Raw genomic sequence first — 27481 nt, forward strand, 5'->3', positions numbered from 1 at the left:
GCGATTAAAATCAGGGATGCACAAAAGACCGGAATTAGAGGAGCGCAGATATCTTGGAGAGTTATGGGGCTGGATGTCACGTCAGAAGAAGCTGTAAAATGCAGCTTTCACTATGAAAGACATACACAAATAAACACAGTACAAATTGCCACCTGAACTGCTCATGAAATCTATCTATGTGGTATTGAGTCTGCTTCAACCTACTATTTTATGTGTAATGGTGAATTTCACAGACCAGGGGTGGAATTTTCTGCTTTCCCCTGCAGCAGGTTTGAAGGCAGGGAGAGCATAAAATTGGGTGGGATGGTGATGTGGGTGGGTGGGGGAGGTGAGGGGGGCAGGGGGGTTGCTGCCACCATCCTGCTTCCACTGAAATTTATACACTTCTGACGCCCTACGTCATTTTGACAATTTCCAGTTTCCTGGCTCCAACCGCCTCCTCTTCACTATGGACGTCCAATCTCTCTACACCTCCATCCCCCACCAGGACAGTTTGAGGGCTCTTTGTTTCTTCTTTGAACAGAGGCCCAACCAGTCCCCATCCACCACCACCCTCCTCCACCTGGCTGAACTTGTTCTCACATTGAACAACTTCTCCTTCAACTCCATTCACTTCCTTCAAGTAAAAGGTGTATGGGTACCCGCATGGGTCCTAGTTATGCTTGTCTTTTTGTGGGATATGTCGAACATTCTTTGTTCCAGTCCTACTCAGGCCCCCTCCCCCAACTCTTTTTCCGGTACATTGATGACTGTATCGGTGCCGTTTCCTCCTCCCACCCGGAACCGGAAAACGTTATCAACTTTGCTTCTAATTTCTACCCTTCTCTCACCTTTACATGGTCCATCTCCAATACTTCCCTTCCCTTCCTCGACTTCTCTGTCTCCATCTCTGGGGATAGGCTGTCTACTAATATTCATTATAAGCCCACTGACTCCCACAGCTACCTCGACTACTTTTCTTCACACCTTGCCTCCTGTAAGAACTCCATTCCATTCTCCCAGTTTCTCCGTCTCTGATGCATCTGCTCTGATGATGCAACCTTCCACGACAACGGGTCTGATATGTCTTCCTTTTACCTCAACCAAGGATTCCCCCCACTGTAGTTGACAGGGCCCTCAACCGTGTCTGGTCCATTTCCCGCACCTCTACCCTTACCCCTTCCCCTCCCTCCCAGAACCGCGACAGAGTTCCCCTTGTCCTCACTTTCCACCTCACCAGCCTCCACATCCAAAGGATCATCCTCCGCCATTTCCGCCACCTCCAGCGTGATGCCACTACCAAACGCATCTACCCCTCCCCTCCCCTCTCAGCATTCTGAAGGGATCATTCCTGGTCCACTCCTCCATTACCCCCACCACCTCGTCCCCTTCCCACGGCACCTTCTCCTGCAATCGCAGGAGGTGTAATACCTGCCCATTTACCTCCTCTCTCCTCACTATCCAAGGCACCAGGCACTCCTTTCAGGTGAAGCAACGATTTACTTGTACTTCTTTCAATGTAGTATACTGTATTCGCTATTCACAATGTGGTCTCCTCTACACTGGGGAGACCAAACGCTGATTGGGTGACCGCTTTGCAGAACACCTCCGTTCAGTCCGAAAGCATGACCCCGAGCTTCCGGTTGCTGGCCATTTCAACACTCCCCCCTTGCTCTCAAGCTCACATCTCTGTCCTGGGATTGCTGAAATGTTCCAGTGAACATCAACACAAGCTCAAGGAACAACACCTCATTTACCGATTAGGCACGCTACAGCCTACTGAACTGAACATTGAGTTCAATAATTTCAGAGCATGACAGGCCCTCCTTTTTATTTTTATTTTTAGTTATTTTTTCTTTTTTCTTTTTTATTTGTTTATTTTATTTTAGTTTGTTTCATTTGCTTCTACTGTGCCTACCCACTGTTTTTTTTCATGTTTATTCTTGGGGCCAGGCTATTCATTTTTCAGTCAATTAACACCCCCTCTGCACTAACGCTTTATCTTTCAGCACAACATTAGCATACTGTTTGCTTTTGCTCCATGACCTTCTGGTCAGTAATTCTCTGTGACCTTGTCCTATCAACACCTTGCCTTTGGTTATCTCTTGCCACACCCCCGCTTTACTTGCTTAAAACGTATTACACTTCTAATATTTGCCAGTTCTGATGAAGGGTCACGGACCTGAAATGTTAACTCTGCTTCTCTCTCCACAGATGCTGCCAGACCTGCTGAGTATTTCCAGCATTTCTTGTTTTAATTCCACTGAAATTTAGTTTGGGGTGGGAAGGCCTGTGAATGCCTTTCCCGCCCCACCACAAATTGAGGCCCGTATCTGGGCAATTAACTCCCAATTAAGGGCCTCTTCCTGCCACAGCCGCAATGACCCATGCGGCAGATGGCCCTGTCGCGCAAAGGAAGCACAGTAGGAAAAACCATGCGGGCTGCTTCCTGGCTCTGGGGGCGGTGGACGTGGTGTCCCTCGTTCAAAGTCACTTAGTGCCTGAACGAAGGCCCTGGCATCGGGAAGAGGGGGAACCCGCTGATGCCCTTGCTGCTGACCCCCCTCCCCCGCATCCTCGCCCCATGAGACGCCTCATGCCCTGACCTACCTGAGGCCTGGCTCCAGCAATGCTACTCAGCCTCTAGGATGGTTACCTCCAGCAGCAGCCACGCCTTCTGCGGTGGCACTGTAGCTGCCGGCTAATCAGAGGCCGGCAGCTCTCCAAGGGCAGGACCTCTGGTGACGGAGTCCTAAATCCTATGCAAGGCCTGCCGCTGTCCACTTAACTGCCTGACTGGCACTAAATTTGGCGGGCCTTCCGGAAAAAAGGCAGCATGGGGATCTCGGCGTCGGTTTCTCCCGTGTCAACAGCCCCGCCGCCAGCATAAAATTCCCCCTATATCTCAGCAGAGCAACATGTTATGTTAAAGCTTTCTTCCTCTCATGAGGCAATCTTTTATCTAAAACATGGGGCTTTACTTCTTTGTGAGGATAAAGGTCTAATCGCCATAACTCAGACATTGCAGACAACAGAATTGTATTAAATATACTCTGAGGGGAAGGCATTTGCTCATTCTGAGCTTTCTAGTTGCAACACCATTTACTGGGATCAGAGCACTTCCACAGTCCATAGGTTTACTGTAAAGATGCTGAAGGCAGTGCTTTAATGTACAAGATGTCTCATTAGCCATAGGGGCGCACTGCAGAGCTTACAGAAATCAATAGAAGTTTCTATGCCACTCTTCAATTTACCATGGGCTAACATTCTGTCCACACATAGATAATTGTTTTAACTAGAAGCTGAAATATGTGCCTCCAGTCCTTTTTCTTAAGGTATTAAGAATGTGCTGGCCTTATTCAAAGGTAATAAGTATATAAACAAGATTTGGCAGGTCCAAATTTTTCTATATGAGTTGAGCCAAAATTGCCTGTCGTTGAAGATAATGTCAGTTCTTTGCAGTAAAATGACGAAGTCAAATATACTAGTATAAGGTTTTGATACTGATGTTTCGCTCAGAGACATTAGAGGGCTGTTTTTTGACATGATTTTCTTTACTCTGAAGCTTTCTAGCTCGAGTTTTCCCAGGTCTGGTTACTTTGCTTGCAGGTTTTTGTCCGTTGATGTTGACAGATGGAAAATTGCTGCAAATGTACCTGTGATTTTATGATTAGTCTCCCACTGCATGTGAGCTGCCACCATTGGTGTGGGGCTTTGGAACATTCTGCCCCTTGACTTAACTTTTTGCCTTCAAATGATTTGTGCAGTAGATTCTGCTACAGTCAGGGGTAACGCATACTTGAGTGACCAGATACCAGGAGCTGTCAAGAGTATTTTGCTCTGCTGGTGTGATAAAACACCTTGGCTCGTCACAATCAACCATCCTGCTTCCCTTTCAAGAATTAATCTGAGAGGCGAGTTGGGAGAAAATGCATGTTCCATTGCCATAGTCAAGCTAACATGAAGAAATCCAAAAGCTCAAGAAAATGCAGCACTCTATAATAACATTAAAAATAGGAAGAGATTACCTTATTATTTTGCTGAGGTGAAAATAATGCATGAAATTTGTAGAAAATCCCCCAATTGGATATATACTTAAAAAATTAGAAGTTGCAGGACTGTTGGGAAAGTGCAGGGGAGTGGATTTAATTCGATAGCTCTTTCAAAGAGCCCAGGGCAGTCATGATGAGCCTAAGAGCCTCCTCTGTGCTGTATGATTCTATGATTCTATCGAGATTTCAGGACTGGGACTGGGACTGGGACATATGATGTCAAATTTGAGAAGACACATATTGATTACTTGTACTTGTTTTCCCTCACAGTGTTCTGGATGATGAGGGCAGCAACCTGCGACAACAGAAGCTTGACAGACAGGTAAGGGATTTAAATGCCACACATACTGTAGCTAATAGCTTTTGTTTTCCTTGGGGAGAGATTCTTCTCACTCTATTCAGACTTTGCTGAAACACATTATTTGACTCAGTCAATAGCCAAAGTTGGCCAAACATTCGTTAACTGCCAGAGAATGTCAATTCTTTGAGTGATGTCATGCTTTTAAAAACTACTTGGGGAAACAAAATAGGGAGCAGTGCAAGTGCACAACGTAAGATACTGCAGATACTAGAAAACTGAAATATTAAACAGAAAATACTGGAAATAATCAGTCAATAACCGGGTTAGGCAGCATTTGTACAGAGAACAGCCAGGTTAACATTGCAGATGTGGACCCTACACAAAAACTTGACTGTTTTTTCCACATTTCCACAGATGCCGCCTAAACGACTGAGTGTTTCCAATGTTTTCTGTTTTAAAAGTGCTAATGGCTGTGAAATGCACCTGTGAGAAATTATTGTTTGCAATATTGACATACAAATGTTTACCATACTTAGGATATTCCATTGTCTGCTATTTTAGGCAACGTTTATTTGCAACAAAAGTGGATTAGACCAGATATCTGATTGATCCTCTTGGAGGACAAAACACACCCAACATTTTGTCGGCAATTTGTAATTTGATCCAGTCATTGTCAGACAGGCTCCAAAGCTCATAGAGCTAACACTACAGCTGTCAGAGAACAGACAGGGCTCATGCTCCAGGGTTAGGAGCACTTACAGCATCTGAAACCGCTGAGTTCAGAGAACGTGCAGCACTCACAGTCCCGAGTTCAGATTGGAAGGGATGAGGGATGGAGGGATTTCAACAAGAAAAGAAGCACTTGCATTTATATAGCACTTTCATAACCTTGGGATGTCCCAAGGGGTTTTTCAACCAACGAAGTACTTTTAAGGTGTATATACTGTTGTAATGTAGGAAATGCAACAGCTAATTTGCACACAGCAAGCTCCCACAAACAGCAATGTGATAATGATTGGAAAAACATGAGGAGGACAACTTGCTGGACGGGGAGACAATATAGGTCACAGGGGTGATGGGCGAACAGGACTTGCTGCGAGTTAGGGTACATGCCTCGGAGTTTTAGATGAGATGATGTTCATCAATAGGCCGAATGGCCTCCTTCTATGCTGTAAATGCCTCTGGGAGTCTGACCAGGAGAACATTGAGTCTGGCAAATTACGTATTAATCTAATGTAATGCATGTTGATAGGTCCACAGAATATAAACTAATTTTCTAAAGAGTACAATGCCAGTTTCTCCATTCTATCCATGTAACTGAAATCTTTCATCCTTGATACCATTCTAGTAAATTTCCTGTACACCCCCACTAAGACCTTGGCACCCTTCCTAAAGTGTAATGCCCAGTATTGGCCACTGTGCCCCAGCTAAAGCCTAACCAGTGTTTAGAAAGGTTTAGCATAACATCCTTACTTTTGTACCCTATGCTTCTATTAATAAAGCCAAGGAGCCTGTAAGCTTTTTAATAGCCTTCTCTACTTGCCCTGCCATCTTCAGAGACTTGTTTATGTACACCCACATGTCTCTCTGTTCCTGCACCCCTTTTAAAATTGTATATTGCCTCTCCTCATTCTTCCTACTTTTCCCCCATCGAAGCTTCAGGCCTTCTCTACCCACCACCCCCACTAAACTCTGAGTTCCAGGCCTTCTCTCCACCCCTGCCCCCCGGAGTTCCAAGCTTTCTTACCCAATGCCTGGATTCCAGACCCTCTTCCCCAGCCTTCCTCAGTCAGTTCCATCAGCTAGGCACATGCTTATCTGCGAATGAGGTGGGTATGTTAAAGTAACAAAAACAGAAAGTGCTGGAAATACTCAGCAGGTCAGGCAGCATCTGTGGAGAGAGAAACAGAGTTAACGTTTCAGGTTGTGACCTTACATCAGAACTGAAGACCCTTGAAGAAGTTCTGCTCATCTCTCCGACAGGATTTCTGTTTGTCTCTTCCATCTGCAGTATTTTGCATTAGTAACATGTTAAAGTAGTTCTGTGGATTTTGTTGATGGGATATTTATTAGTCCTCACAAAAGTAAACCTCTCTATTTAAAATTTGGTGTTAATTAATTCTTAAACTTTGTGTAGATCACAGAGGAGAAATTAGTTCATATAAGCGGTGCTGTGCAGACTCATGTTGATTCCCATGGGACAGAGAGGTCTATGGGCCACTACTTGTGAGCTGTTCACTGTTGATATCATTGAAGGATGTTGTGCTGGGGGCAGACAGTGCTGGGGGCAATCGATGCAATCCGCTAGTGGTGCTGCATGAATAAATTTCCCCCCAGCACACGCTGGAATTTACAGGGTCCCTCACGTTGTGCTCCAAGGTGGGGAGGATTGTTAGAAGATCGTTCTAGCAGCAGTCCGCCATGGAGCCCGACGCCAGAAGGGCTGGGCCCAATCCTCACGGCGGTGACGAGGCTCCGTGGCAGCTGGGCGATGGGACCTGCATTTAAATATGTTAATGGATCAAATAAATACAGAAAAATACACTTACCTGCCATCTTATGGTCCCACCACGATTTTCAGAGAGGTGGCTGGTACTCCTGCGCCTTCACTTCTCCATCTGGGGAAAGCAGGCACGACACTGGTGGAGAAGGGGGGAACATAGGATTTTTAGTGTGGGGTAGGGGGAATGGGGTCAAGTTATCGTCATCAGTGTAGGGGATGGTGGGAAGGGATGAATGGTGAACTTTGTAGTCTGTGAAGGGGGACAGTCATATTTCAAAGGTGTGTTTTTGGGGGAAGGAAGGGCAAATATTTAATGCTAATGTTATTGTGGGGTGGGAAAAGGGTGATAGAATTTTTATTGCAACAGTGTGGGGGGGTGGTGGTGGGTATGACTTTAAAAATTTTAATCAACTGGCAGGGCAGGCTGCCCTTTAAAAATGGCGCCAGCTGCCGGCGTCGGAGAGCTGCCCCCTCCACATGATGGGGGGCAGGCCAACCCGGGCATTTAAATGAGCCGCTGAGTGGTAGATCGCGGCAGCTCGGCTGCGCGCAGCCTGCACATGCAGGCTGCCATTTTTTTCGCCCGCCATCCCCAGCCTCACATGCTTCACCAAGGCATGGATTGCTCTGTCAAGACAAAACCTCTTTTATCCTTTACCACTTTTATATCTCATTTTGCTGCCAATTTTCACCTCTTTCCTCCTCTGCTGAAGACATTGGCTACTGTTGGGATATTGTCCAAAGTCACTGGGTACCCACTGATACCTTCATGGGGGAGCCTTGATAGTGAATACCAGCAGTGTGCTCATTGCCAACCCAAGCCTGCCCTCATCTGACATCCACACACACACTCAGTTCTAGCTGTCTCTGCTAGATAATGCTCAGGAGCAGGATCCCTAGCTGACGTTTCTTCACCTTAACCTGGGTTCTGAAGTTAATTATAGTTGACATCAGTTAAGTCAGCACATACTGAGATTGAACCTGGGATTTTCATGGACTGAATTGCTCAGGTACCTACTGCGTAGGTTCACTGACCCACTGGATGGGCAGCACCATGTCATAGAGTAATTTACCATGAAGAAGGAAGCAGTTTGACCTATCGCTATATTTAACAATCTGTAAGTAAAAAAAATTATGTTTTTAAAGTAAAATATTTAAAACTATCTAAATTTATAATTATTAAGCTAAATTGTTTATGGACAGTTTAAGTTGAGAACAGGCCAGTTGCACTAGCTACAAAGGAATATGCAGATTCTATCAATATTACAAACAAGATGTTTCAAGTTTGTGTACTGGGGATTTCCAATACTCAAAACTGGCATAGTTCCGGTTGTAATACAACAATGTGTTTCCGAACCTTTACAGCTTAGGATGTTTTTCTAGAGTAAAATTTAAGGAAAGTATTTGAACATTTCTTTCCTAAACTCTTCATTGTTTCTTTAAGTTCAATTACCAATTCCCCCTCACTTCCTGCAAACATTAATTTCTTGCAGGACTTGGGTTCATCAGGTGTTGTGTGTCATTGACTAACCCCCTACCCCCCACCCCCTCAGTCATTATTACGGTGTGAGTCTTCAGAATTGTGATCAGGTAGCAAAGAATCACTCTCCAGTCTGATCCTGTTTTAATAGAGTGCCTTCTTCTGTGACTAACTTTGAATGAATTTTGTCCCATCTTTGCGTCACATTTAGTTCTTTGATAAAAATGTTTTCTTATATGCTCACAGGCAAGTAAGGAAGCTGTTTTAGTGGTTTGTTTTCCTATGTGCAAACTGATTTTTCTACATTTTCTATGTAAACTTTTGAGATGGAGTCAACACTGCATTTTTAAAGCTTGCACCTTTTGGAGAAATAAAAGGCGAATTTGATGCTCTCCCCCGCGGTGAGTTTGGAGGCAGGGAGAGCATTTAATTTGGTGGGATGGTGGCAGGGTCCCCCCTGCCCTGTCATCAATTGAGGCCCTTAAGTGTGCAATTAATGCCCAATTAAGGGCCTCATCTCGCCTCTGCCGGTATTAGCCCAGTTGTGGGCAAGCCTGTCGCCACACAGGGAGCACACCAAGCAAACCCATGTGGGTTGCTTGCCGGTGACGTGGGCAGGGTCCCTCGTTAGAAGATGCAGTGCCTGATCAAGGGACCCGGCATCGGGAAGGGTAGGGGTGGGGGCTCACTGAGAGCCACACCCCTGCCTTGCTGACAACCCCACCTATAACCCCCCCACCCATCCTGACTCACCTGTGGCCTGGGTCCCTCACCTCTGCTGGGTCCATTACCAGCAGCCGCCACCAACTCTGTGGTGACGCTGCTCAGTAAAAGAGCTGCCGTCCTCTAATTGGTCGGCAGCTCTCTGCAGGTGGGACTTCCGGTGCTGGGGTCCTTAATCATGGGGAAGGCCTGCTGCTGTCCACTGCCTAATTGGCATGTCATGCGGTGGGCCTTCCCCAGAGGAGGCAATGCGGGGCTCTTGCAGGCACTTCAGCCAGTGGCCGAGACCCCCGTCGCCCGGTTAAAAACCCCCAATGAGTAAATCTTACATATCAAAACCTTTTACTTCCCTAACTAAACAATGAGAAGAGCCCATTATATACTTTGAATTTTTCCATATTAAATCCCCATATTCACATTTAGCCCATCTATTGTTAAAGCATCATTTGGGGATTGCTATGTATGTAACTCGAGGTGGTACAGCAACATAAACCAACTTTTGAATCCAGGATTTTAATTTCTCTGAAAGTAGACAATAGTATTAACTCCTTTTGTTTCCTTCTCTCAAACATTCCATGCTCCCAATCCTGTCTTTTCTGTCATTCTGCTTCTAATTCTATCCTTCCACTCAAACCATTTTTACTCCTTATTTGTGTTCCTCTTCTTCATCTGTTGCCTTCCTTCTTTTGCCTGTGCTGTTCTTTCATATATCCAAGTCCCCTTTCCCAGTGCTCTGGCTCCCCAAATTGTTTCTTGAGCTGACCTGAGACCCCTTCCTAATGAATGTACCTGCTACATCCTGGTCACTGTGGCTCCCAAGTACTTCTTCCTGGTAAATTAAGTTACCGGTAACGCAAATAGAGATTCAATATAGTCACAAAAAAAAATTGTACTGATCTTTTCAGAATTGCTCTCAATGTCCATTACTTCTGAGAATTATGATGTACTATCTGACACATGAAAATGATTCCAAGATAAGTGAAAATTGATTTGGCAACCTCAATCCAGTTCTTGTTTCCATACTTAGAACTTCCCTCACAATTCATAACCAGCACAAAAGTCAGTGTAAATGTGCACTCCTCTTATTGTACATGAGGTGTATGGTCTTCACATTCACTATTGTGGAGACTGACTAGTACATCAGTAATGAGAAGGATTGAGTATTTTCTACATAGGAACAGGAGTTGGCCATTCGGCCCCTCGGCCCCTCGAGCCTGCTCCGCCATTCAACAAGATTATGGCTGATCCTCTACCTCAACACCATTTTCCTGCTCTATCTCCATATCCCTTGATATCTTTAATATCTAGGGTAAATACTGGATTCAGCTTAGGAAGACTTCCAAATCTTCTGGCTATAAATGTGAAGGGCATATGTGAGTGAAATGGGAAATATCCATCTTCAGGAAAAGAATCAAGATAATAATGATGATAAGGCGAAAGTCCGAAGCTACTGAGAATAAATAATGACCACCTGCTCTTTGCACTTCTGGTGCTCTTGCCTTCTCTCTCTCTCTCTCTCTCTTGCCCTCCCACCACAGACTTTTCCCCAGAGGCATTTGTGTATCTACTTTCACAATATTAGAAGTGCTTTACAGAGATATAGGGATGAATTTTAACCCCCAAAATGGGAAGGTTGGGATCAGATGAGATGTAAAAATTTTAAAAACCCAAACCCGACTCTAACCTGTCTCCAAGCTACCCTGTTCCGGTTTTAATGGAGGAGGAACAAGGAGTGGGAAACCAATCTGCTCCCACGAGATGGGTTGGCCATTTTAAATATTACAATGAGGCTGGGAGACTTACAATTAACTCCCCTTATAGGTTTAACCCTGGCCAGCTGAGTTTCCCGGGCCTCAGGATACTCAAGCTCAAGGGAGTTGAGAATAGCTTTGGGGGAAAGGTAAGTGCCCTTATATCACTGCCTGTGGGCCAGGAGGAGCAGGAGTGCTAATGGCCCCACAAGGTTACCTGCTTCTCACAGCATTTTCCCATCTGAAACTCTGTGCCCCAGCTTGGGAAAGCAGTCTCTGTTAATATCGGGGCATAGTTTTTGAAGTGCACTCACTGTTGTAGCTTAGGGAAACACAGGAGCCAATTTGCTCATAGCAAGGACCCACAAGCAGCAACGTTTTTGTGATGTCGGTTGAGGGATAAATATTGGCCGGGATACCAGGAGATCTTCTTTGCTGTACTTTGAATAGTGACATGGGTTTTTTTACAGTTTCCCGACAGGTATATGGGACCACGGTTTAATATCTCTCCAAAAAGGTGGCACCTGGGAAAGTGCAGTACTTACTCAGTAATACACTAAAGTATCAGCCTAGATTATGCACTCAAATATCTAGAATGAGGCTTGGATCCACAACCATCTGACTCAGAGACAAGGGTGCAACCCCCTAACATCAATGAAGCATGTGACAGCTTTATTCCAGTCTACAACTCTTCCATCCTCCCCCTCCTCCACCCACTCCCAGGAAACTCTTGCATTTTCCAGCAGCAATCACATCTCACACACTGACCCTTAGTTAGCACATTGATGCAGCAGCAGTATAAGTTTCAGTAAATCAGATCTAGCTAGCCTGGGGAGACAATTCATACCCATATTGTAGATTAAAATGATGCTGTAGTTTGATTTAGATTTGGAACTCTGTGAAATTATGAGTTTTGGGGTGACCTGTTCTTAGAAATATAGAAAATTTATGGCACAGAAGCAGGCCAATTCATCGGGCTGTGCCAGCTGGGAAAGAGCTATCCAATTTAATCTTACCTTCTAGTGCTTGCTCCATAGCCTGTTGGTTATAGCACCTTATGTACATATCCAACTGTTTTTTAAATGCAATGAGAGCTTCTGCTTTTACAACCCTGAGTGAGTTCCAGAACCCCATCACCCTCTGGGTGAACAAAGTACTCATCAATTCTCCTCTACTCCTTCCACCAATTACTTTAAATCTAGGCCCCATGGTTATTGACATCTCTGCTAACGTTAATACGTTCATCCTGTCCACTCTCACTCGGCCCATCATAATATTAGAGTCATAGAGAGATACAGCACCGAAACAGGCCCTTCGGCCCAACGAGTCTGCCCCGACCATCAACCACCCATTTATACTAATCCTACATTAATCCCATTTTTTCCCTCTCACATCCCCACCTTCCCTCAATTCTCCTACCGCCTACCTACACTAGGGGCAATTTTTACAATGGCCAATTTACCTATCAACCCACAAGCCTTTGGCATGTGGGAGGAAACCGGAGCACCCGGAGGAAACCCACACGGTCACAGGGAGAACTTGCAAATTCCGCACAGGCAGCACCCAAAACCGGACCCGGGTCGTTGGAGCTGTGAGGCTGCGGTGCTAGCCACTGTGCCATACAACTCAAGTTTATACAACTCAATTAAATCTCCCCTCAGCCTCCTCTGTTCCAAAGAAAACAACCCTAGCCTATCCTCATAGCTAAAATTCTCCATTCCTGCAACAGCCTCATAAATCTTCTCTATATCCTCTCCAGTGTGTGCAGTACTCTATCTGCAGTTTACAGCTTTCTTCCTATCAACCATATGACCAATTTTTGTATCATTTGCAAACTTCTTAATCATGCCCCCTACATTTAAGTCTAAATCATTTATATATACCACAAGAAGAAAGGGATCTACTACTGAGCCCTGCAGAAACCCACTGGAAACAGTCTTCCAGTCACAAAAACACCCATTGACCATTATACTTTGCTTCCAAATTTGGATCCAACTTTCCACATGACCTTGGATCCCATGGGCATTTGCTTTTCTGACCAGTCTGCTATGTAGACTACATCAAACAAGCTACCCTCATTGACCCCCCTTGTCACCTCCCCTTGTTAATGGGGCCAGTAAAACAAATGTTTACATATGGAATGACTGCAACTGGCAGGAAAGCACAGGAGATGTTGACCTTGAATTTCTATAGATTTTATCTCCATTTCTTGCCATAACTTTGGCAGGAGATTGACTGATCCTTCAGAGAAGTGGTATGAGCAGCCAGCAATGGCTGTTTATGTCATTTCTTTGAGAATTGAACTGAGTTCCCATTCGAAGTTACAACCAGAAATCAGGACAGCATCACTGAAATGCTGCACAAAGTGTAGTGTTTCAATCTTGAGACGAAAGTATTACAAATGATTGCAAATGTCTCAAGCAAATAAGGAAGAGTCCTCTGATTACTGACAACAAATTCTACCAGGCCTCCACGTCCTCTGTCAGAACCACCCATTGTTCCGGAATCATCCTGAATATTGTCCTGGCTTCTTTTCTCCACTACCAAGCATTACCTTAAACCCCTCTCTCCTGCCCCCTTCAGATTCCCTATAATTAGAACCACATTATAAAAGTAATTTCACAGCTCCCACACTTGCAAGAAGGAGTTGTGTTGTAACAGAGCACAGGTTGGAGATTCGGGATTACAGTATAGTAGCACTATTTCCGGCCTGCATTTTTTTTTATGTAGAGTCGCTAATTTATTGTATATATTTAAGACATATTCAGTTATTTTCTAAAATTTTCTCACTAATCTAAAAAAACCTTTTGATTTTAAATATCCTGACAGATTTATGCTAATCAAAGCCTAAATGTGGAGAAACCATTAAGAAGTAGTTACTTTGTAAATTGAGCATGGTCTAAAGTTCACTTAAACCTACGACAAATTGAAAGTATTTTATGTGAGCATGCTCAATGATTAACAGACATTTGTTTCCCGCAGCGTGCTTTACTGGAGCAAAAGCAAAAGAAAAAGCGACAGGAGCCCCTGATGGTCCAGTCAAATGTCGACAGCCGATCACGGACTCGACGAATGAAGCAATCAGAGGAGCAGGCCCCTCTGGTTGAATCCTATCTTAACAGTAACAGCAGTACCATTTATCATGGTAAGTCAGTGCAATCTATGCTGTTTATGTGTATTGTTACGACCAGGTGAGAAAGGGGTCTAGGGGTTCCCTCTCAGCCTTTGCCTGGTTTAACCAAAAGCGGGTTTAATTTTAAAAACACTGTATTTTAGCTCCCCCTCAGTGAATCCTTGTTCACTGTTTTCCAATTGTAAGGCAGAGAAATCAATCAGACAGGTTTTCTTAGATTTAAACAAGAAAGGTGGAAGTTTATTAATCTTAAACTCTAATCCGGTTAACAACTACGAATACGTGTCACGACCATGTTAGCATGCATACGCAATAAACACACACGCAGATAGTGACAGAAAAAGTAGAAAGAATAAAGGGGAAAAGTTTGAGGCAACAGCTGGGTTGTAATTACATTCCTTTGAGTTCAATCTGGAGTCTTTAGTAGCCGGTAAGTCTTGCTGTTTGTTGGGGCCCAGAGCACGCTTGAACTTGTTTCGCTGTAGGAGTCTTTTCTCTCTTGAGATTTAAGCGACTTCAGTGGATCTGGAGGTTTGTGAGAAAGCGAGAGAGAGCCAGCCAGGAAAGAGGCTGTCTTGTTCCAGGTTCAGTTACAATCGGCAGTCTGTCTTCAAACTGTCCTGTGTGTATTTCAAAAATAAAACCTGGGCCAGCAGGTTAGTCATGTGACCAGCTGGTTTAACCACTCCTGCATTAGCAGACACTGGAATGCGGGTTTTCTTACACCTCCAATATCTGGTGATCAAAATCCATTTGGGTTAATTGGACCAGGGAGTAGTTGCTTTGTCTCCCCAGTACTCGCTCTTAGTATCCAAATGTCCTTCAGCCAAATGTCTGGTGATCTCTTTAAACAAGTCATTTCTTCACTCCAGCAACAGTTTAAAATTAATGTTCATATGACGAATTTAATATGCCTCATTCTTGGCAAGTGGGGGTCTTCACGACAGTACTGTATTTCAAAGAATCTGATAATTTAAATTTTTAGCACTAAATTCCACTCTGTTGTGTTATTTACATTGCCTAATTCAAGCTATTGGATAATTAATTCTTTGAGCTTAAAAAATGGACTTTGAACAATCAGAAGTAAACTGTAAAGTTCATCGCATGGCAGCACTCAATCAATGATTCATCTGCTGAGTGGGGAAGAGAAAATTGTATCGCATTTCAGTGTTCTTGTGCAGAAATTACACAATGTATTCTCATATTAAGAATATTCACGTCAAAGGAATTGATCCTGGCAATAGTATGTACAGTCCAACCCAATTATAACAAGCTGAATTGTAAATTTTCCATTGGGTCTTGTAAGAAAGCTCAAATGTCACTGACACGAACTCTTTCAGAAACAGAATCTGTGGAGTCCACTTGAGTTTAAGTCCCACTGTGCAGAAGCATTTCTGAGGTATTAAATATTAGACATTATATTCTAACCTAAACAAACAGAACTGGAAATTCGATCACACTGTATTTGTTTTACAGGCATAATACAGGCAGCTAAGGGTCCAAAATGGTGGTTGGCAAAGTGAAGGTCCATATTTCTTGTGCTATTTTATTTTTATTGTGAGAAAATGTACTTTTTTTTGAGTAAGAATATTCACAATGTGACATTGTTCATTTTTCCTTCTAATATCATCATCAATTGAGCAGCAACATGAAACCATTTTATATGTAAACAGGAGGAAATATTTTCTATTGGTAGTGAAATCCCAGGAACAAATTTATGGTTTTGATACCTCCCCTCCCAAATGTGTCAGGTATGTTTCAATTGCATCCAATTCCTCCCTTACAGTTAACCAACATTCACTGGCTATAGAGTTTGCTGGTGATTAGCTGCAGTTTATTGTGCAGTAAACTTACAATTTTGACATCACAGTCATTAATCCTTCAGTTTCAAGGCCAATACACATCAATGACAAGGAGGAATCTGACGCATCCAGTCAGCAAAAGAAAACTGACCCAAAGTCCAATAATCCTTTCCTCCTATTGTAAAATGAATGTAGTTATAATAATGAAAATAACAACCTGGGATAATTTCACAGCAAGGTTTTGGAGACTGTCATGAACTGTTTTTTGCCATAGGAGAGGATGTCATTCAAACCCATTGATTAAATTACTGTCTCGTAATCAGACTTCCTTATCCATTATTTTCAATTTACATTGACTGTGACAGCCTTTCACTGACCTTTCATAGAGTATTACTTAAACGGAGAATGACTGCAGAATTCCAAAGTGCAGAGGGATCTAGGTGTTCTAGTGCAGGAGTCACAAGAAGTTAGTATGCAGGTACAGCAGGTAATAAAGAAGGCTATCCTTTATTATGAGAGGAATTGAAAATAAAAGTAAGGATGTTATGCTTCACTTATACAGGGCATTGGTGGGACCACATCTCGAATACTGTGTGCAGTTTTGGTCTCCTTGTATAAGTAAGGATGTAACTGCGTTGGAGGTGGTTCAGAGGAGGTTTAATAGATTGATACCTGCAAGGAGCGTGTTGTCTTATGAGGAAAAGTTGGACAGACTGAGCTTGTTTTCACTGGAGTTGAGAATAGTGAAGGGAGTCTTGATTGAAGTTTATAAGATCCTGAACAGTCTAAACAAGATGGATGTGGAAAGGATGATTCCTCTTGTGGGTGAGTCCAGAACTAGGGGGCACTGTTTTAAAATTAGGGGATGCCCTTTTAGGACAGAGATGAGGAGAAATGTTTTCTCTGAGGGTTGTGTGACTTTGGAACTCTCTGCCTCAGAAGGTGGTAAAGGTGGGGTCATTGAATATTTTTAAGGCAGAGATAGATATATTCTTGTTAGGCAAGGGAATCAAGGGTTATTGGGATAGATGGGGGTGTTGAATTCAAGACACAAACAGATCAGCCATATCTTATTGAATGGCGGAGCAGGCTTGAGGGGCCAAATGGCCTACTTCTGCTCCTAATTCGTATGTTCGTATGACCTGTTGTGCCATTCCTTTTTATTCAACAAAAAGCTCAAATTCGGCAATCACAATACTGCAATCCAAACAATATTTGATGACTTCCTCATAAAACTACTGTTTAAAACAGATGTAATCTCATTTATCAAATATATTTTTCCATGTCTTTTCCTAGCTATGTCATCAACAGCTAAATTAAAGTACATTTTGCAATTTCAACTCCACACCTATTCAGCAACTACACCTACCTTTCCTTTTTAAAAGTTATTTAATTCAAGTCTCAATGCTCTGTTCACTCAGATTAGCTTTTCAGCTGAATAGCACTGCTGGTTGAAGCTGAATATTTGACCCCTAACATCAAGTTGACAAGTTGATCACTGAAGAATGAATTTTGCAGCTTTAATAGGTTTCCTAGCTTTAAATGGTAATGCTGATATGCTTTGTGCAGTAGTTCAGGCATTGTCTTTTCATCTCCGAGAATTTGCTTTAAATTCAGCTTGAACTGATGAGATGAGAGCTTTTTGCTTTACTGTCGTAAATAGTGAGGAGGAAAGCCTTAGATTACAGGACGATATAGATGGGCTGGTAAGCTGGGCAGAGCAGTGGCAAATGGAATTCAATCCTGAGAAGTGTGAGGTGATGCATTTTGGGAGGACTAATAAGGCAAGGGAATATACAATGCATGATAGGACCCTAGGAAGCACAGAGGGTCAGAGGGACCTTGGTGTACTTGTCCATAGATCACTGAAGACAGCAGCACAGGTAGATAAGGTGGTTAGGAAGGCATATGGGATACTGGTCTTTATTAGCTGAAGCGTAGAATATAAGAGCAGGGAGCTTATGATGGAGCTGTATAAAACGCTAGTTAGGCCACAGCTGGAGTACTGTGTACAGTTCTGGTCGCCACACTATAGGAAGGATGTGATTGCACTGAAGAGGGTGCAGAGGAGATTCACCAGGATGTTGCCTGGGCTGGAGCATTTCAGCTATGACTGGATAGGCTAGGGTTGTTTTCCTTAGAGCAGAGAAGACTGACGGGGGACCTGATTGAGGTATACAAAATTATGAGGGGCATAGATAGGGGTAAATAGGAAAAGTCTTTCCCTTATCGGAGGTGTCAATAACCAGGGGGCATAGATTTAAGGTAAGGGGCAGGAGGTTTAGAGGGGATTTGAGGAAAACCTTTTCATCCAGAGGGTGGTTGGAATCTGGAACACACTGCCTGAAGGAGTGGTAGAGGCAGGAACCCTCACAACATTTAAGAAGTATTTAGATGAGCACTTGAAACACCATAGCATACAAGGCTACGGGCCAAGTGCTGGAAATTGGGATTAGAATAGATAGGTGCTTGATGGCCTGCACGGACACGATGAGCCAAAGGGCCTGTTTCTGTGCTGTATAACTCAATGACTCTATCTGTAAGGCTCCTATGTGAAATGATTTCATAGAATCATATCATGTAATCATAGAATCGGAGAATACTTGGCATCAGGTGGCAGGACTATATCTCCAACACAGAAGTCCTTGAAGCGGCCAACACCCCCAGCTTATACACACTACTGAGTCAGCGGCGCTTGAGATGGCTTGGCCATGTGAGCCGCATGGAAGATGGCAGGATCCCCAAAGACACATTGTACAGCGAGCTCGCCACTGGTATCAGACCCACCGGCCGTCCATGTCTCCGCTATAAAGACGTCTGCAAACGCGACATGAAATCGTGTGACATTGATCACAAGTCGTGGGAGTCAGTTGCCAGCATTCGCCAGAGCTGGCGGGCAGCCATAAAGACAGGGCTAAATTGTGGCGAGTCGAAGAGACTTAGTAGTTGGCAGGAAATAAGACAGAGGCGCAAGGGGAGAGCCAACTGTGCAACAGCCCCAACAAACAAATTTCTCTGCAGCACCTGTGGAAGAGCCTGTCACTCCAGAATTGGCCTTTATAGCCACTCCAGGCGCTGCTTCACAAACCACTGACCACCTCCAGGCGCGTATCCATTGTCTCTCGAGATAAGGAGGCCCAAAAGAAATCATAGACCACAAAAGGAGGCTATTCGATCCATCATCCCCGCACTGGTTCTTTGTAAGAGCTAGCTAATTAGTCCCATTCCCTCATTCTTTCCTCACAGCCCTCCAAATGTTTCCTTTGCGAGTATACATCTTAATTCCATTTTAAGAGTTACTATTGAATCTGCTCCCACCATCCTTTCATGTAGTGCATTGCAGATCATAGCAATTTATTGGGTTAAAAAAAATTATTCTCCCCTCTGGTTCTTTTACCAATTATCGCAGATCAATGTTCTGTAGTTGCTGACTCACCTGCTAGTGGGATTGGCTTTATCATACTTAACTCTATCAAAACCCCTTATAATTGTGAATACCTCTTTTAAATCGCCACTTAACCTTCTGTGCTATAAGAAGAACAATCCCAAATTCTCTCGTCTCTCCAAATAACTGAAGCCCCACATTCCAGGTACCATTCTAGCAAATTTCCTCTGAACCCTCTCCAAGGCCATGACATTGTTCCTGAAGTGGTACCCAGAATTGGGCACAATCCTCTAGCTGATTTATGAGTATTTACCATAACTTCCTTGCTTTTATACTCTATGCCTCAATTTACAAAGCTAAGGTCCCCTATGCTATTTTAGTAGCTTAATCAATTTGTCCTGCCACCTTCAAAGATTTCTGTTTGTGAACTCCAGGGGCCAGATATTCAATCCCTGCTGAGAGTGGGAACAGCAGCGAGTGTGATTTGTAGATTGCGCTCCCAGAGGCCGGCACTGGTTCCCGCCACCTCTGGAACGTGATCCTATTTTGAAACTTCAGCTGGCCTAATGAGCTCATTGAAGAATTATTTAACAGGCTTGTCAGGATCAGGGAACAATTTTTAAATGCTGGGAATGTGGAAATCACCATGGGGGGAACACACCAGGGTAGTGAGGACCTGAGGATTGTGGAGGGAGATGAGGGCAATGGAATTGCCTGTTTACTTTAAAGCAGAGGCAGCAAATGAAGCTTAGCTGCCTCAGATGTCTCTCACTGAGGATATTGTTGCATATGCAGGAGTTCAATGTTACTTTGGAGATTGATATGAGACCGGATAGGGAAGTGAGTCCGCTGGCATCACTGTGGTAGCTAAGCTTGGCACAGGAATGTTTGGTGAGCATTAAAGGCCCAGCTGATGGAGGTCAGATGGGAACAGGTGACTCTGACATTGGACAGAACAGCTAGGATGATCTGCATCAGATACAACCTCCTGGTGAGCAAAAGGCCACAGGAGCACAGTGGGGGGGCTGCAAGGGGATGAAGGTGCTACCAAGACATTGGGTGCACAGCCCAAGAGTCAGTTACCTGCAAATGACGGTGCGCCAGTGTCATAGGAGGCATGCGCCTATCCAAGCAGGTCTTGGTCCTGTGCTCTGATCCACAATGATCTGAGGCCTCACGGCCCCCATGGCCGTATCCTGCCTGCAGCTGTCAAGGTCTAGGGTGCTCTGAACTTCCAGGCAACAGGGTCGTTCCAGGGATCAACTGTGAATTTAGGTGGCATCTCATTAGGCCATCAGGCAGCTCACAGATGTTCTTCACAGGAGGGCAGGGAATACACCCACTTTGACATAGATGGGCCTATGCTGACGCAGAGGGCATTGGGTTTTGACACCATCGCTGGATTCCTTCAGGTGCAGGGCATCGTCGATTGTACCCATATGGCCATCAAGGCATCCAGCAACCAGCTAATGAACCCATCAACAGGAAGGGCCTCCACTCCCTCAAAAGCCAAATGGTCCGCTACCACAACAAGAGCTTCCTCCATGTTCGCGCTCACTTTCCTGACAGCTGCCATGACCCTTTCATCCTTCGCCAGCCTATGCTGCCTTGGTCCTTCAGTCCATCCCCCAAAGTGTGTGGATGGATCCGAGGTGACAAGGGGAATCTTTTGAAGAGATGGCTACTGACTCCTCTACGGAAGCCCCAGACAGAGGCACAGAGGTGATACAAACAATGCTACCTGCTCAGCAGCATAACTATTGAGCAGGCCATTGGGTTTGTGAAGATGCAATTCTGGTGCCTGGATCAGTTGGGTGGCCCCCTCCAGTACCCTCCTGCAAGTGTCTCTGTCTTCGTGGTGCTCTACTGCACTCTCCATGACATGGCCCTCCAGAGAGATGTGGACCTTGAGGACATTGAAGCCCCGGAAGGAGACAACTCATCGGGGGAGGAGAAGGAGGTAAGAGATGAGGAGGAAGAGGGGCTGGAGGGGGATAACACTGAACAGAGAGGTGCCCATGCTGCATGATGAGGTGGTCTCCTCCTGCCACCCTCTGGGAAGAGTACCTTTCTCCTCTCCCTTCTGGCCCAGGTAGGAATCGATGAAGTGAGTGTTTGCCCTGCCCCTCGTTCCAGGCCTCCAGCTCCCCTGGAACATCTCTTCTCCCTCTGGTGCTGTGGAAGGCAGATCTCTCCCTCAGGACACCCAGCAGCCTCAGTGATGGCTGCTATGGAAGTCTACATGAGCCCCAGACTTGATTTGACCCATTGCCATTTTCAATCCCACTGACTCTAAGAGGACAAGAAACCTTTTAATTGGTCGATGCCAATTAAGGCTTTCCCACTTGAAAATTGCAATCTGAATCAGCTTCCCAGAGGTGGCAGGTTTCAGGCCAAAAACCACACCCAGTACCTGTTTCCCGACACCACTTTGAAAATCCGGCCCCAGGTCTCTCTGATCCTGCTCCCACTTTAAATTGTACCATTTATTTTATATCGTCTCTCCTCACTCTTCCTCCCAAGATTCACCACTTCACACTTCTTACCATTAAATGTCATCTGTCTGCCCATTTCACCAGTTTGCCCATGTCCTCCTGGAGCCTGGTGATATCTTCCTCACCATTTATGTTATTTCCAACTTTTGTATCATCTGCCTACTTTGAAATTGTGCCTTGTTTACCCAAGAACAGGTCATTAATATATATCAATAAGAGCTGTAGTCCTAATAGCGACCCCTGAGTGCACCATTATTTACTTCCCTCCGTATATTCCCTTATATACTAGCTATTTATTAAAAGTCACCAATTTAAATCAAATGAACATCACGTCTCCTCAGTTACGCCTTTTTAAATTCCAGCTGTTGGATAGTTTAGTGTTTTACAAACACACCTTAGTCCAGCTTCTACAGGGCACGGGCTACAGCACAAAACTTTTGGCATTAAATTGGCAAACTAACTCAGAGAGACCACAGGATGGCTAATATAAGAAAAGGTAACATTGCTATTTGGGTGCTTTTCTGATGTTGAGGCTGAGGCACGTTGTTGGGACTAAGCAGAGGAACATGAATTCTGCGTTCATCTATGCTATTCTACCTCTAGGAGAGCTTAATGCTTACTCTCAGGGGTAGAAATTGGATAGGCACAGTGAGGCCCAATTTTCACAACCGATGCCTTCTAACCATATGACACCTGAAGAGCATCCAACTTGAAATTAGGCTGGGCTATTGTGAGGCTTCATAGGACACCACCTAAAACAGGCATTAGGCTCCCTGCACATGTAAATGAGGGGCCTAATGCCTGAATTAGATTCCCTTACAGAAACCAGGCAGCGATGAGTGATGCAGGTATCAAGCCTGTCCTGCTCGGTGTTCTGCTGTGGCCTTAACAGTACCTGCCAACAAAAGTCAAGAATTTTTTAAAACAATTTTTTTTAAAAACCTTCCCTTTAGAATTAAGAGGCTCTCCCCCGACTCCACAGTAAGTTACAGTTGCCCCTCCTTACCATTCTTGTTGCCTTTTGGGTCACTGCCACAATTGAAGTTCTCAGCTACAGTCTCATCAGTGATTTATGGGCATCATTACCAGCTTCTGTAACGATGAAAGAATGATGATCTATGTTCAAATCAAGAGGTTGGGCGACTTGGAGGTGAATTTGGAGGTAAGGGTGTTCCCATCACATTGCTGCTCTTGTTCTTGTCAGTGGTAGAGGCCACAAAGGAGAGAAGTGCTATCAAAGTAACCTTATTGAGTTGCTTCTGTGTATCCTGTAGATTGTACATATTGCAGCCACAGTAGACTAGTGATGAACAGGGTTGATATTAAGTTCAGTGGCAGGGCGCTAATCAAATGAATTGCCATTGAGCTTCTTGAGTGTTGTTGTGGCTGCACTCATCAAGGCGAATGGTGAGTATCCCATCACACACCTAGGGCTGAAATTTATATTCCCGCTGCTGAATTCGGCGGCGGGTGAAAACATCGTGGAGCTGCCACAATCCTAAGCACCTGTTGGGGGCGGGCTGTCCGTCCCCAGTAATGGCGCAGCTGCCTGTGCGCAGATGTTGACGCCATTTTTAAAGGGCTTTGAGCCCTACCATTCAATTTAAATATTTAAAGAAACAGTTAATGAAAAAAATTAAATACATTTATTTTGCTCCTCTCTCAGCCCCCCAATAACCATAAAATTAATTACTTGCCCTCTCCCCCCAAAACACTTACCTTGACCACTTGACCTATCCCCCCCCAAAATGCATAAATCTTAACCTAAAACCCTTCCCACCATCCCCTACACCAATGATGTTTCTTTGACCCCGTTCCACCCCGCCCTCCCACACTGAGAAACTTACCTCCTCCCCACTCCCAACCAGTGTTCCGCCTCGTTTCCCCGGATAGGGATCTGAAGGCGTGGGAGTGCTTGCCAGCGGCATGAAGATTGCACCAGGACAGACAGCGGGATCCAAAGTATAATTAATTCATTGATTTTAATTTATTTAAATATTTAAATGGCAGTCCTGTTGCCGAGCGGCAGGGAGGCTGCCACGAGGCCTTGCCGCCGCCGGCAATATCAGGCCGGGCGCTCCCGGCATCGGGGTGCATGGCGGCCCTCTCCAAGAGGCATTTTCCAGCCACCCCGCCCCACCACAACCCCTGACATCAGGGGGTCTGTAAAATTCAGTCCCTAATTTGCAGTTTTTAGTTGGTGGAGAGACTTTGAGGGATCAGAAAGTCAGCCACGAATTACAGAATACCCAGCCTCTACCCTGCTCTTATAGCCAGCAACTGCCCTACTTCTGGCCTTTTGATGGAGGGATCATTGATGTATCAGCTGAAGATGTTTGCCAAGGATGATTCTCTAAAGAACTCCTGCAGTGATGCCCTGGGATTGTGATAACTGGCCTCAGACAACCACAACCCTAAGGAAAACCATAGCTTCAGATATGACTTCAGCCACTGGACAGTTTTCCTTATAGAATCATGGAATGGTTACGGAGGCCATCTCCATTCACCCGAACAGTACCTAGCTCCCTCCCACCATCCCAGCTTCAATTGCTGCTTCACCCCGCTCAATCCCTGCCACACCCTCAGCCACTCGCTTCCCCCATCTGCTTTCCCCTCCCCCCCCAGCTACTCGTTCCTGCCCCACTGGCCACTCTCCCCCTTTGTGCACTCACTCTAGGCCTCCCTGCTTCCCCCCTCAGCCATTCACTCCCTCCCTCAATGCTTTCTTCCCTCTCTCCCCACCAGCCGCTTCCCACCCTCAACCGCTCGCTTGCCACTGCTTCCCGCCCCTCCCTAGCCAATTGTTCCCCGGTCCTTGCTTCCACCCCTCCCCCACCCCACTCTCCAGCCGCTCACTCATCGCTTACCACCCCACCCCCCACCCCCTCCAGCCACTAGGTCCAGGCCACACCACTTCCCTCCTCTCGGCCATTGGCTCCCAAATTGCCCCTTCACCCATCGCGGCCCACCTTGCTTCTTCAGGTGGTGCAGCGGGGAACGATCGAACCTTGTGTCTGTGCTGGCGGTCTGAAGGAGCAATTCACCTAGTGCCACTCCCCGCCTTCTCCCCGTAGTCCTGTACATTCTTCCTTTTCAGATAATGATCCAATTCCCTCTTGAATGCCTCAACTGAACCTGCCTCCACCATACTGTCAGGCAGTGCATTCCAGATTCTAACCACTCGCTGCGTGAAGAGGTTTTTCCTCATGTCGCCATTGCTTTTTTTGCCAATTACCTTAAATCTGTGCCCTCTGCTTCTTGATCCTTCCACCAATGGGAACAGTTTCTCCCTATCTACTCTGTCCAGAGCCCTCATGATTTTGACATTGACCTCTTTTGCGCATGGACTTTTGATGCAATACTCAGTTGAATGCTCCCTTGATGACGTTAACAGAGACTCTGCTCTGGCATAAGTGCCTGTATCTGTGTTTGGATTAAGGCTGTGAGGAGGTCTGGAGCTGTGTATTTCTGGCAGAACCTGAACTTAACATCATTGAGAACATTATTGATGATTAGGTGTGCTTGCTGGAATTATGGATTATGGATTATTCCTTCTGTCAATTTACTGATGATTGGTAGGAGGCTGATAGGGCAGTAATCGACCTTGTTACGGCCAGGTGCAGCCTTTAATTTATCTTAAGTTTTGTGGATAGGACATACTTGGGCAATCTTTCACATTGTCGAATAGTTGTCAATGTGAGAGCTGTACTAGTACAGCCTGGCTTGGGGAGCAGCTAGATCTGTTGCACGGGTCTTCAGCAATACAGTCAGGATATTGTCAAATAACAGTTCAAACATCAGCTTATCATGCTGAAACTTGCCATTCATATCCCAGGTTGCTGACTGTCTCTAGATATCTTTCAATAACATTCCTATCCTCAGATCTTCCTGCTAACTTGTATAACTTCATATCACCCACTAGCATAGAAGTTCCTCTTATAAAACATTTGTTAAGATCAGAAATAAATATTAGAAACTGAAGGGGACCTGGGACTGGTCTTGGGGGATACCATTGATCATAGATATTCAATTGTACTATCACTATTGATTACCACCTTCTGTTTCCTTCTTTAAAGTCTATTGACATTCCAATTGGTAACTTCATCATGAATCCCATGAGATTTGATTTAAATCATAAATCTTTAATTTAGCTCCTTTTCTGCTCAATTATACAAGATTCAATGTTCTTCTCATTATAAATGTGACATGAGCAGCCTGTAATTTCAAGGATTTCTCATCAAACTTTTAGTAAGATTTGGCATCACATTAGGTTTCTGGCAGGCCTTTAATGCTACACCAATGTTCAGTGAGCTTTACAAAGTTCCTACCATGGAGAAATTGGTGCCCATCAGGCCCATTTTCTAGGCAAGCAACAGGAGTCGCGTGACAAATTTCTGGATCCAATCTCCTGTCCCTGATCCCACTTGGAGTGCCAATTTGATGGCTTCTGTGTGTCTGGGGCATCAAATTTGGCACATGCTCTGTTCCCTTTTTCTGGGTATACACCAGTCTAACCAACAGTCCTTAAAGTGACTGCTGGAGGCTGACAAAGAATGGGTATGTTTTCATTTTTTTTGCCTTAAAGTGGGGCCAAGAAGAGCAGGAGTGCTCCTTCAGGCTTCACAGCAATATTGTGGGTCACTGCTGGCCCATGGTGGCCCCATCCTCATTCGCTTTTGCTTCACCCACTCAGGAATTACTTGCAACCCGGCATGGCTTGGCATTGGAGTTGAATCAATTTTTCAGGGCCCCAACTGGTGAGCTGCATTGGATGCCTAGTTAGCAACTAGTATTATGTAGAAGAGCATCCCTGAAAATTGGGCCTCGGGCCTTCACCTTCGTCTGCATGTTGCAGGTGTGCCACAGACTTCAGGATGGCTTTAGGAGCAAGACAATTGCTTGTCCCATATTATTTACTTTCACACTCAGTTCTTGTATTAGATTTAGTCACAGTCCTTCATAGTCATGTGCCCAGTTTTTTAATGGCTAATTCATTGCCCAGCACTCTTTTCTAAACATTTGCATGTCCTTGCAATTTGGATTGCAGCTTTATTAGTTTCTTCATGAACCATTGTTGACTTTATACATTGGCATGATATCATGGGAAAGGATACATGTGTGAATGTCAGGAGCAACATTATTGACTCATGGGTGTCCAGATTCCAGATTTAACTAAAAATACTTTCAGTGTAGAGGAAAGCAAATTAGTTTGTGCCAAAAATGAGCTGAATACTTAGTCTGGGATTATCCTGTTTGGGATGGAGTCCCAGTGAAGTGGGATTTTTGCCTGCCCCTCTGAACCCGTCCCAACCTGCATCTATTTCCCTGGGTTGGGGATTATTACTGATTGATGCATGACAGGCTCCCAGAGGGATCTTAGCCACCTAGAGGGACCCCACAGGAGGGAAATGCCAATGGCACTGTCTAGGGAGGACAGAGGAGCTGGTGAAGGACCTTAAAGAGGGAGAAGTGTCCAAAGCTCAAACCAGCTGCCTCACTTAAGGCCTCCAGTGGTATAGTGAGAGCCAAAATAAAAACAGAAAATGCTGGAAATGCTCATCAGGTCAGGAAGCATCGATGGAGAGAGAAAAACAGAGTCAATGGGTTGAATTTTGCTATTAATGGAAAAGTCCTGCTGCCGGTGCTGAAATTGGGAGGCGACCCTGCTTCGGCTGGCAGCGGGACCCAGGGTGGCATATTGCCAATTAAGAGGCTGCTGCTGGAGCTGCCATATAATTAAGGATGTGTCCTGCCCCCAAGAGCTGCCGACCCAATCAGAGGACTGGCAGCTCAGCAGCCTCAGCAGCGCCACCTCTAGCAGTGGCCATTGATGAGGCTGCAGCTCCAGGGAGAGGGCACCTCAATGGCCGGGCGCCC

At 45.0% G+C, this 27481-nt stretch overlaps 1 protein-coding gene across 2 annotated transcripts in view; it reads left to right on the top strand.

The window, feature by feature from the left end:
- Positions 1–27481, top strand: part of tub (TUB bipartite transcription factor) — a 557742-nt gene that overhangs the window by 420060 nt on the left and 110201 nt on the right. For both annotated transcript variants that reach the window (XM_068046318.1, XM_068046319.1), the window contains exons 2-3: positions 4302–4353; positions 13772–13934. In XM_068046318.1, the coding sequence (XP_067902419.1) occupies positions 4302–4353; positions 13772–13934 (215 nt within the window). The remainder of the gene's footprint in view (positions 1–4301; positions 4354–13771; positions 13935–27481) is intronic.

This window comes from Heterodontus francisci, chromosome 14 (genome assembly GCF_036365525.1).
Source record: "Heterodontus francisci isolate sHetFra1 chromosome 14, sHetFra1.hap1, whole genome shotgun sequence".
Taxonomy (NCBI): domain Eukaryota; kingdom Metazoa; phylum Chordata; class Chondrichthyes; order Heterodontiformes; family Heterodontidae; genus Heterodontus; species Heterodontus francisci.